Source organism: Rhinoraja longicauda, chromosome 25 (assembly GCF_053455715.1).
Source record: "Rhinoraja longicauda isolate Sanriku21f chromosome 25, sRhiLon1.1, whole genome shotgun sequence".
NCBI classification, from domain to species: Eukaryota; Metazoa; Chordata; class Chondrichthyes; order Rajiformes; family Arhynchobatidae; genus Rhinoraja; species Rhinoraja longicauda.
Genome location: NC_135977.1, coordinates 78,936 through 91,582, shown reverse-complemented (window position 1 = coordinate 91,582; position 12,647 = coordinate 78,936). Strand labels below are relative to the sequence as shown.

The 12,647-nt window shown below is 51.6% G+C and overlaps 1 protein-coding gene across 1 annotated transcript in view; it reads right to left on the bottom strand.

Moving 5' to 3' along the window:
• LOC144605641 (scavenger receptor class B member 1-like) overlaps window positions 1-12,647 on the bottom strand; it is a 43,998-nt gene that overhangs the window by 5,287 nt on the left and 26,064 nt on the right. The window contains 5 exon segments of the mRNA XM_078421085.1: window positions 274-375; window positions 3,120-3,275; window positions 4,326-4,377; window positions 9,837-9,910; window positions 10,574-10,692. Coding sequence (XP_078277211.1) covers window positions 274-375; window positions 3,120-3,275; window positions 4,326-4,377; window positions 9,837-9,910; window positions 10,574-10,692 — 503 coding nt within the window.

The window sequence follows — 12,647 nt, the reverse complement described above, 5'->3', positions numbered from 1 at the left end:
AGGTGAGAGGGGAAAGTTTTGAAGGAGCCATTTTTTATTTTACACTAAAGCAGTGGATGTCTGGAATCCTCTGCCGCCTGGTCCATTTCTGGATCACAGGGTGGGGATGCTAACATGTGTCTGACATGTGTCTGACACGTGTCTGACATGTGTCTGACACACGGCCTCCTGTGCAGTCCTGGCTTAAAACACGTGTTTGAGGGGATTCCGTTCCCTGGAACCAGACGGCAAAAGTAGAAACATGGGTGCAGGAGGAGGCCAGTCAGTACCCACCTACACAGGGACTTCCGTCACAAACACGGGACTTGATTTTTCTGAGCCGAGTGCTGTGTTCTCAGTGCACCGCTTGCTATTCGAAAATAAAATCTTTTTGTCCTATAAAGCAAATACTCAACTTATTTTATGATTAGTTTACATTAAGTTTTAAAAGTTTACTAATGAGCTCATAACCCATGAACTGAGTTGTGAATCATCAGTCACTGTATTTTAGCTTACTTTATGTTTAACTGTATTTAGTATACTATATATTTAGTACAATACTAGACCAAGTTGGGTCCAAACCTCTCCTGCATTGGTGCAGTACCCTCTCCAGCCCCCCCTCCACTCCCCCTCCCCTTCTCCCCATTCCATCCCCCCCCCCCCCTCACCCCCTGCCTCCAACCCCTCCCTCCCCCCTCCCTCCCTAGGAGATAGATTTAAATAAGGAGAGAGAAAACGGGGAATTACAGACCAGTTAGTCTAACATCGGTAGTGGGGAAAATGCTAGAGTCAGTTATTAAAGATGGGATAGCAGCACATTTGGAAAGTGGTGAAATCATTGGACAAAGTCAGCATGGATTTATGAAAGGTAAAGTAGAGTGGATAAGGGAGAACCAGTGGATGTGTTATATCTGGACTTCCAGAAGGCTTTCGACAAGGTCCCAAATAAGGGATTAGTATGCAAACTTAAAGCACACGGTATTGTGGGTTCAGTATTGATGTGGATAGAGAACTGGCTGGCAGACAGGAAGCAAAGAGTAGGAATAAACGGGTCCTGTTCAGAATGGCAGGCAGTGACTAGTGGGGTACCGCAAGGCTCAGTGCTGGGACCCCAGCTATTTACAATATATATTAATGATTTGGACGAGGGAATTGAATGTAACATCTCCAAGTTTGCGGATGACACGAAGCTGGGGGGCAGTGTTAGCTGTGAGGAGGATGCTAGGAGGCTGCAAGGTGACTTGGATAGGTTAGGCGAGTGGGCAAATGCATGGCAGATGCAGTATAATGTGGATAAATGTGAGGTTATCCACTTTGGTGGCAAGAACAGGAAAGCAGACTATTATCTGAATGGTGGCCGATTAGGAAAAGGGGAGATGCAACGAGACCTGGGTGTCGTGGTACACCAGTCATTGAAAGTAGGCATGCAGGTTCAGCAGGCAGTGAAGAAAGCGAATGGTATGTTGGCATTCATAGCGAGGGGATTTGAGTATAGGAGCAGGGAGGTTCTGCTGCAGTTGTACAGGGCATTGGTGAGACCGCACCTGGAGTATTGCGTAAAGTTTTGGTCTCCTAATCTGAGGAAAGACATTCTTGCCATAGAGGGAGTACAGCGAAGGTTCACCAGATTGATTCCTGGGATGGCAGGACTTTCATATGAAGAAAGACTGGATAGACTCGGCTTGTACTCGCTGGAATTTAGAAGATTGAGGGGGGATCTTATAGAAACTTACAAAATTCTTAAGGGGTTGGACAGGCTAGATGCAGGAAGATTGTTCCCGATGTTGGGGAAGTCCAGAACAAGGGGTCGCAGTTTAAGGATAAGGGGGAAGTCTTTTAGGACCGAGATGAGAACATTTTTTTCACACAGAGAGTGGTGAATCTGTGGAATTCTCTGCCACAGAAGGTAGTTGAGGCCAGTTCATTGGCTATATTTAAGAGGGAGTTAGATGTGGCCCTTGTGGCTAAAGGGATCAGGGGGTATGGAGAGAAGGCAGGTACGGGATACTGAGTTGGATGATCAGCCATGATCATATTGAATGGCGGTGCAGGCTCGAAGGGCCGAATGGCCTACTCCTGCACCTATTTTCTATGTTTCTATGTTTCTATGTTTAAAATAACAGGTATAACAGGTATAACAGAGCTTTATTTGTCGTTCGGTACCGAAGTACCGAACGAAACTACATAGCAGTCATAGAAGAAAAAAAAAGAACACAAGACACATGACCCCAACACAAACGTCCATCACAGTGACTTCAAACACCCCCTCACTGTGATGGAGGCAACAAAACTTCCCCTCTCTTCCCCACGCCCACGGACAGACAGCTCGTCCCCGACCGACCCGCACAGTCCCCGCACCGGGCGCTGAAACGTCTCGCGGCCGAACCGGGCGATGAAAGGCCCGCGACCAAGCCTTGCGCAGCTAAGTCCCGTGGTCGAGCCGCACCGGGCGATGTCAAGTCCCGCAGCTGAGCCGCACCGGGCGATGTAAAGCCCCGCGGCCGAGCCGCACCAGCGATGTAAAGCCCCGCAGCCGAGCTGCACCGGGTGGTGTTAAGCCCCGCAGCCGAGCTGCACCGGGCGATGTTAAGCCCCGCAGCCGAGCTGCACCGGGCGATGTTAAGCCCCGCAGCCGAGCTGCACCGGGCACTGTTAAGTCCAACGGCCAAGCCGCACCGGGCGATGTAAAGTCCAGCGGCCAAGCCGCACCGGGGGATGTTAGGCCCCGCAGCCGAGCCGCACCCCGCGCCGTGAGGAAGAGAAAAGTTCCCCACACCCACACCACCACCCCCTCCCACACATACACAACCAAAAAAATATATATAAAAACCATCCCAACACCGACACACAACAAAAAAAGGAAAAAAAAAGACAGACAGACTGCTAGTCAGCCGCTGCCTATATTTAAAAATATAACACCGAATTCAATGAAACTTCTTCCATTAGCACCAAAGGGACGACGGTGAGTAAGGTGGGCCTGAAATTGTCGCACTGTCGTGGACCGTTTTGGCTGTAGTTCAGGAACAAACAAACAAACAAACAAACGAAAGTTTTAGTGAATAGATATTTACTTTTTAAAAACGAGAGCCCCATTTACAAAACCCCTCTACCTACTTTCTCAAAAAGCTAAACGACTTTACCTGCTTTATCAGGGGCACGATTCCCAGAACGAGGGCAACGACCACCAAGACACAGCCTGCACTTAACAGGATGTACTGAAGATATTGAAAAATGACGGGCAACACCACCATGAAATAGTAGAAAGTATTGACAGCCGGGCCATCAATGGTCCCACTCTACAAAATAAATAGAAGGGTTACATTTGCAGAGTTTTCTAGAGTCTGAAGTGATTCCATTCCAGTTTAATGCACTCTATTTGCTTGTAATCTTGACGCACGCCACCACCTCCACTCAGCACGGGTTGTGCTTCCAGTCACCCACAGATCTTGTTCTCTCTCCCAACTGCAGTCCCTTGACTCTGATCTAATTTTAGTCACCCTTCTTTCACATCAACTCACCCAGATTCCATCACTACCTACACACTAGGACTCATTAAGTGGCCAATTAAATATCAATACACAATTTTGAGATGTAGAAGGAAACTGATCTGGTAGAAATGTGTTTATAGGGAGAAAATGCAAGTGGATGTTGTCTACATGCACTTTAGATAACGTTCCCACAAGATTAACAGTGACTTGGTTGTATGGATTCAGAACTGGTTTATTCATAGAAGACAGAGGGTGGTGGTAGAAGGACATATCACGCTGGAGGTCTGCAGGGATCTGTGCTGGGGCCACGGCCATTTGCATTACGTATAAATGACGGACATAAACGGGTTGCTTAGTAAGTATGCAGATGACACCAAGATTGCTGGGATCGTGGACTGTGAGGAAGGCTATCAAGGTATATCGCTGGGTCTCGGTCAGCTACAGAAATGTGCGGTGAAAATGGTATCGTGTTTCATCCGAGCAAGTGTGAAGTGTTGCATTTTGGGAGGCCAAATGTAAGGGGAAAATATGTGGGCTTCGCCGCTCAGACAGCTCCTGGGCTTCGCCGCTCAGACAGCTCGCCGCCTCTCATTGTCCCAGAGCGTCTGGGGACCACTGGCCCTGTGGGGACCACTGTCCCTGTCCCTCACGATGCAGATTGAGAGGATGTTGGTGGAGCCCATATTGCATGCAGTCTGGTTACCTCAAACAGGATGTGGAGGTAGACACAAAATGCTGGAGTAACTCAGCGGGTCAGGCAGCATCGCTGGAGAGAAGGAATGGGACAACTTCCATCCCTATCCCATCTGCAACACTGTTGTGATGTTAGCTCAGAGTTTTAAACCAAAAGCTGATTACCTCATCAAACCAGAGCAATGGCAGTAGCACCGGCTGAATATTCCCAGTCTCCCTTTGGAAATAAAACACATATCATCAGTTAATACTTCTGCACGACAGCAACTCCCACAAAGGCAGACTCCACAGTCGGTAATAAAGGGTGAACGTTGCATGGCTGACCCCTACCTCAACACCACAAAACATTTGGTTCCTTCAATACCAAGTAAATAGTCATCACCACCTTACAACCAGCAACCAGGCCATGGAAGGGACCAGGCTCTGGGTGAGGGCAGAGACCGGGCCCCAGTGTGGGCGGAGACCGGGCCCCAGGTGAGTGAGGGCAGGGACCGGGCCCCGGGTGAGTGAGGGCAGGGACCGGGCCCCAGTGTGGGCGGAGACCGGGCCTCAGGTAAGTGAGGACAGAGACCGGGCCCCAGGTGAGTGAGGGCAGAGACCGGGCCCCGGGTGTGGGCAGAGACCGGGCCCCGGTGTGGGCGGAGACCGGGCCCCAGGTGAGTGAGGGCAGGGACCGGGCCCCGGTGTGGGCAGAGACCGGGCCCCGGGTGAGTGAGGGCAGAGACCGGGCCCCGGGTGAGTGAGGGCAGAGACCGGGCCCCGGGTGAGTGAGGGCAGAGACCGGGCCCCGGGTGAGTGAGGGCAGAGACTGGGCCCCGGTGTGGGCAGAGACCGGGCCCCAGGTGTGGGGAAGGACCGGGCCCCAGGTGTGGGCAGAGACCGGGCCCCAGGTGAGTGAGGACCGGAACCGGGCCCCGGTGTGGGCAGAGACCGGGCCCCAGGTGAGTGAGGGCAGAGACCGGGCCCCGGTGTGGGCAGAGACCGGGCCCCAGGTGTGGGGAAGGACCGGGCCCCAGGTGTGGGGAAGGACCGGGCCCCAGGTGTGGGCAGAGACCGGGCCCCAGGTGAGTGAGGACAGGGACCGGGCCCCGGTGTGGGCAGAGACCGGGCCCCAGGTGTGGGGAAGGACCGGGCCCCAGGTGTGGGCAGAGACCGGGCCCCGGTGAGTGAGGGCAGAGACCGGGCCCCGGTGTGGGCAGAGACCGGGCCCCAGGTGAGTGAGGGCAGAGACCGGGCCCCAGGTGAGTGAGGGCAGAGACCGGGCCCCGGTGTGGGCAGAGACCGGGCCCCAGGTGTGGGCAGAGACCGGGCCCCAGATGAGTGAGGACAGAGACCGGGCCCCGGTGTGGGCAGAGACCGGGCCCCAGGTGTGGGGAAGGATCGTGCCCCAGGTGTGGGCAGAGACCGGGCCGCAGGTGTGGGCAGAGACCGGGCCCCAGGTGAGTGAGGGCAGAGACCGGGCCCCAGGTGAGTGAGGACAGGGACCGGGCCCCAGGTGTGGGGAAGGACCGGGCCCCAGGTGTGGGCAGAGACAGGGCCCCAGGTGAGTGAGGGCAGAGACTGGGCCCCGGTGAGTGAGGGCAGAGACCGGGCCCCGGTGTGGGCAGAGACCGGGCCCCAGGTGAGTGAGGGCAGAGACCGGGCCCCAGGTGAGTGAGGGCAGAGACCGGGCCCCAGGTGAGTGAGGGCAGAGACTGGGCCCCGGTGTGGGCAGAGACCGGGCCCCAGGTGTGGGGAAGGACCGGGCCCCAGGTGTGGGCAGAGACCGGGCCCCAGGTGTGGGGAAGGACCAGGCCCGGGTGAGTGTGGGCTGCAGCAGTGACTGGGGTAGAATTCCAAGGATTCTGCATTTATCAGTCTGGAATGGTTGACCCCTTGTTTTTGAGGCCGTGATCCCCTGGTCTGGACAATTGCCTGGGGAAATCCTGGGCCAACACAGCAGGTAGATCCACTGCCTTGTACCGCCAAAGACCCAGGTTTGCTCTTGACCTCGGAAGCTGTCTGTGTGGAGTTTGCACATTCTACCTGTGACTGCGTGGGTTTCCTCGAGATACTGCGTTTACATAGATACACAGACAACAGGTGCAGGAGGAGGCCATTCAACCCTTGGAGCCAGCACTGGCATTCAATGTGATCATGGCTGATCATCCACAATCAGTACCCCGTTCCTGTCTTCTCCCCTTACCCCTTGATTTCATTAGCCCCAAGAGCTCTATCCAGCTCTCTCTTGAATGCATCCAGTGAATCGGCCTCCATTGCTTTTTGAGGCAGAGAATTCCACAAATTCACAACTCTGTGTGAAAAAGTTTTTCCTCATCTCAGTTCTAAATGGTCTACCCCCACATCCCAAAGATGTGTGGGTTTGTAGATCAATTGCCCTCTATAATTTGCCCCTGGTGGTCAGGGGGTGGATGAGTAGAAGATAGCACCAGTGTGAATGGGTGATCGAGGTCAGCACAGACTCTTGGGCTGAAGGGCCTGTTTCCATGCTGTATCTCTAACCTAAATGCAAACATTCCTACAAGCTCTTGTCAAATTCTACAAACATTATACAGGCACCGAATCATCTTCCACCCTTTAAAATAAAATGTCAATCCAGTGTGTTTGGCCTGGTGCCAGGGAACGTTCTCTCCACGCTGATGGTACACGGCTGCAATCCCTGTACCTCAGGGTCAGGCAGCCCCACAACCCTTCATCAGCCCCCACATTCCGAGTAACAAACTACACCCGACAAGCCACAAGAACATGCTTTGATTCGGGACAGGTCTAGATGTTGGGGGAAGGAAGGCAGACTACAATATCATTAGGCAGGAGCTAAGCAGGGTAGATTGGGATCAGATGTTATTGGGCGAGTTAGCAGAGGACATGTTTAACGGTCAGCTGATCAAAGTGCAGGATCAGCATGTTCCAGTAAGACGGGGCAGCAAGGCAAGGCAAGGGAACTGTGGATGACCAGAGTTGTAAACCTGATCAGGAAAAACAAGGGAGTGTAGGTCAGGTTTAAGTAGGTGGCATCAAAGGGGGCTGATGATAAATATAAAGCCAGTGGAAAAAATGCAAACAGGCAGTTAGAAGGGCCAGTAATGTGTCAGATTAAGGAACATCTCAAGGCTTTTTATGTTAAAAATAAGAGGCAGATAGGGAAGGGGTGGGACCGAAGATAAAAGAAAGAATCTATGCTTGGAATTGGAGAATGTAAAATGAGGTACTAAACAAGTACTTTGCATCTGAATTCACTGAGAAGGACTTGAAGGGCAGGTGTGGAGAATACAAACATGCTGGGGCAGTTTGGGATGGAGAAGGTGGTGGTGGTGAGGCTCTTGAAGATCCTTTACGTGGATGTTCCCAGGGCCTGACATAATCTATCCCAGGTTATTGCGGCAGGTTGCATGGGCATTGCCATCGACCTGTTTCCTCTCTGGCCACAGCCATGGATCTGGTGGCCAATGCTGTGCCTTTATTTAAGGAAGGAAGTAGAGTTCACAAGTTATGAATTAGGCCATTCAGCCCATCAAGTCTACTCCGCCATCCAATCATGGCTGATCTATCTCTCCCTCCTAATCCCACTCTCCTGCCTTCTCCGCATAACCTCTGACACCCGTACTAATCAAGAATCCATCTATCTGTGCCTTAAAAATATCCATTGACAGCAAGAATTCCACAGATTCACCACCCTCTGGCTAAAGAAATTTCTCTTCATCTCCTTCCTAAAAAAACATCTTTTAATTCTGAGGCTGTGACCTCTAGTCCTAGACTCTCCCACTAATGGAAACATCCTCTCCACATCCACTCTATCCAAGCCTTTCACTATTCTATCCGTTTCAATGAGGTCCCCCCTCATTCTTCTAAACTCCAGTGAGTACAGGCCCAGTGCCGACAAACGCTCATCGAAGGTTAACCTGCTCATTCCTGCGATCATTCTTGTAAACCTCCTCTGGACCCTCTCCAGAGCCAGCACATCCTTCCTCAGATATGGGGCCCAAAATTGCTCACAATATTCCAAATGCGACCAGACCAGCACCTTATAGAGCCTCAGCATTACATCCCTGTTTTTGTGTGCAAGCCCTCTTGAAATAAATGCTAGCATTGCATTTGGTTTCTTTACTACCGATTCGACTTGCAGATTAACTTTTTGGGAATCCTGCACCTGCACTCCCAAGTCCCTTTGCACCTCCGATTTCTGGATTCTCTCCCCATTTAGAAAATAATCTACACCTTTATTCCTACTACTAAAATGCATGACGCCACACTTTGCTGCATTATATTCCATCTGCCACTTCTCTGCCCACTCTCCCAACCTATCCAAGTTCTTCTGCACAGTCCCTGCTTTCTCTACACAACCTGCCCCTCCACCTATTTGCCTATCATCTGCAAACTTTGCCACAAAGCCTTCAATCCCCTCGTCCAAATCATTAATATACAACGTGAAGAGTAGCGGCCCCAGCACCGACCCCTGTGGAACTGGTCGTGGCCAGTGTAGTTCCACAGGAACCTCTGCTTTTTGGGATATATTTATAAACGAGGATGCAAATGTGATTTGGTTGGCGAGTATGTTTGCTGAGGACACCATAATTGGAGGAGTTGCAAACAGCGAGGAATACTGTCAGAAGATGCAGTGGGATATAGAGCAGCTGCAGAAATGGGTGGAGAAATGGCAGATGGAGTTTAACCTGAGCACAAGCATGGTGATGCACCTTGGAAGGTTGAATGTAAGGAGACAAAATACAGTTAATGGCAAGACCCTTAACAGCATTGATGTGAAGGGGGATCTTGGAGCCCAATTTCATAGCTTACGAGAGGTGGATACACAAGTAGATATAGGGTGGTAAAAGAAGGCATATTGTATGTTTGCCTTGATTGTAAAGGCACTGAATATAAAAGTCAGGAAGTCACGATGCAACTTTATAAGACTTTGGTTAGACCGCATTTGGAGTATTGCGTGCAGTTCTGGTCGCCCACATTACAGGAAGGATGTGGAATCTTCGGAGAGGGGGCAGAGGAGGTTTACCAGAAGGCTGCCAAGATTAGAGGGTTTCAGCTACAGGGAGAGGATGGAGAGGAGGTTTACCAGACGCTGCCTGGATTAGAGAGTTTCAGCTACAGGGAGAGGATGGAGAGGAGGTTTACCAGACGCTGCCTGGATTAGAGAGTTTCAGCTACAGGGAGAGGGTGGACAGACGTGGATTGTTTTCTGAGGTTGAGGGGTGACTTGAGAGAAGTATATGAGAGAAGGCATGGATACTCAGAACCTTTTCCCCCAGAGTTACAATATCCTACACGAGAGGGCGTAGCAAAAGGTGAGAGGGGGGACGTTTAATGGAGTTGTGTGGGGCAAAGTTTTGTTAAGGTGATGGGGGGCTGGGGGGGGGGGGGGGGAGTGGAGGGAAGAGAAGGATATGGATCATGTGCAGGTAGACGAGATCAGTTCAGTTAGGCATCATGCTCGGTATAAACCTTGTGGGCCGAAGAGCCTGCTCCTGTGCTGTACCGTTCTATTTAAGATACAATTGCAAGAAGTATATCATCACCACCCTTGGCCTGAGCATCAGACCACTTCTGCTGAGCTGTGCAATTGTGAATGGAAAGAAATGCTTTGTAAAGAACGATTGCATCAGGAAGGTAACACAGTTTCAGTGAACTTGCTGTTAATGTATTTGATGTGGCTACCACACTTACGTTATTCCTTGCACTGCTTTTACGTAAAGGCTCAGTTGCAATTTGATGGAGACGTTCAGAGGGATTCCAGTTAGCTGAAAGCAGCAAACAAAAGGTGTTATCAACTTGATCTGTGACAGAAATCAGTTTACTAAAACATTTAAGTAACAGAAACATTGCCCCATCACCTCAATACTACATAATGGGAAACATCATGGCAGCACTCTTTCCCCCCCCCCCCTTCCTGCCCCCCCTCCCATTCCTGCCCCCCCCCCTCCCCTTCCTCCCCCCCTTCCTCCCCCCCCTCCCATTCCTGCCCCCCCCTCCCCTTCCTCCCCCCCCTCCCATTCTTCCCCCCCTCCCATTCCTCCTCCCCTTCCCATTCCTCCCACCCTCCCATTCCTCCTCCCCTTCCCATTCCACCCCCCCTTCCCATTCCTCCCACCCCCCTTCCTCCACCACCCAGCCCTGGTTAAACAGCAAGTTTAGGTTTAGTGCAGGAAAGAACTGCAGATGCTGGTTGAGCTGAAGTAACTCAGCGGGACAGGCAGCATCTGTGGGGAGAAGGAATGGGTGATGTTTCGGGTCAAGACCCTTTTTCAGACCGTGCCTGGAATAGAGAAATTACATCCTCGGTTTTACGCAACTTATCACAAGTTGTCTATTACGAGTCTGCAAACAGAATTAAGTTGGTTCTGGGAACATTACACCCTAATAGATTTTCCAATCCCAAACATCATGTAGTTAGATGGACCTACGGGGTGGATGTCAATGAAGAGAGCGTGGTCTTTCTCACTGGGGTGTAATCCATCCACAGCCTCCCACAGCGCAGGGTCCCCGTTGTAGAAGTGAGGATGCGAGATGAAGACCTGGGAATCTGCAAATAAAAGACCACAAACTCAGAGCCTCATTTTAGTTTCATTTTTGTTCAGTTTATTATTGTCATGTGTACCGAGCAGCAGTGAAAAGCTTTTTGTTGGGAGCTTTCCAGTCAACAAAGAATATACAATCAAGCCATCCACACACAGTGTACCCTCTACAGGATAAAGGGAATAACATTTAGTGCAAGATAATGTCCAATAAAATGGGATTAAAGACCCCCACCCCCGTGACCCCGTCACCCCAGTGACCTCCCACCCCAGTGACCCCGTCACCCCGTGACCTCCCACCCCACCCCAGTGACCCCGACCTCCCACCCCACCCCAATGAGCCCGTGACCCCAGTGACCCCATGACCTGAGACCCCATCCCCCATGACCCCCCCACGCCCATAACCTCATCACCTCGGTGACCCCATCACCCATGACCCCCACCCCGTGACCCCTTCACCCATGACCTGTGTCCCCACCCCGTGACCCCTTCACCCATGACCCGTGTCCCCACCCCGTGACCCCTTCACCCATCACCCATGACCCGGGGACCGGTCTCCCTGCGGTATCTCTCTCTCTCAGCCCCTTTTTTCTGAGTCACATTCTGGTTCCCATCTCCCTGTTTGAGGTTTGAGATCCTTCTCTCTCGTTAACTATTGGATGAGTGTTGCTCAATGTTGAACAGGTCCTGACTCACTGGCCCAAGAGGCCAACGTCCTTCCTCCTGCACCATTTCCCTCGTCACCACCAAATGTGGCCACCATAACTATGACATTACAGGCTTTAGATTTCACCATCTGCATTGATAATAACTGCTGCACTTTACAACCAGTCTGTGCGAGGATGTCAGGAAGCCAAACAGAGCGTGAGCACCGGGCGGGTGTGAGCACAGGGCGAGTGTGAGCACAGGGTGAGTGTGAACACAGGGTGAGTGTGAGCAGCAGGCGAGTGTGAACACAGGGTGAGTGTGAACACAGGGTGAGTGTGAACACAGGGTGAGTGTGAACACAGGGTGAGCGTGAGCACAGTGTGAGTGTGAGCACAGGGCAATAGACAATAGACAATAGGTGCAGGAGTAGGCCATTCAGCCCTTCGAGCCAGCACTGCCATTCAATGCGATCATGGCTGATCACTCTCAATCAGTACCCCGTTCCTGCCTTCTCCCCATACCCCCTCACTCCGCTATCCTTAAGAGCTCTATCCAGCTCTCTCTTGAAAGCATCCAACGAACTGGCCTCCACTGCCTTCTGAGGCAGAGAATTCCACACCTTCACCACTCTGACTGAAAAAGTTCTTCCTCATCTCCGTTCTAAATGGCCTACCCCTTATTCTTAAACTGTGGCCCCTTGTTCTGGACTCCCCCAACATTGGGAACATGTTTCCTGCCTCTAATGGCGGCACGGTAGCGCAGCGGTAGAGTTGCTGCTTTACAGCGAATGCAGCGACGGAGACTCAGGTTCGATCCTGACTACGGGTGCTGCACTGTAAGGAGTTTGTACGTTCTCCCCGTGTCCTGCGTGGGTTTTCTCCGAGATCTTCGGTTTCCTCCCACACTCCAAAGACGTACAGGTATGTAGGTTAATTGGCTGGGTAAATGTAAAAAATTGTCCCTAGTGGGTGTAGGATAGTGTTAATGTACGGGGATCGCTGGGCGGCACGGACTTGGTGGGCCGAAAGGGCCTGTTTCCGGCTGTATATATATGATATGATATATGATAATGTGTCCAATCCCCTAATTATCTTATATGTTTCAATAAGATCCCCCCTCATCCTTCTAAATTCCAGTGTATACAAGCCTAATTGCTCCAGCCTTTCAACATACGACAGTCCCGCCATTCCGGGAATTAACCTAGTGAACCTACGCTGCACTCCCTCAATAGCAAGAATATCCTTCCTCAAATTTGGAGACCAAAACTGCACACAGTACTCCAGGTGCGGTCTCGCCAGGGCCCGGTACAACTGTA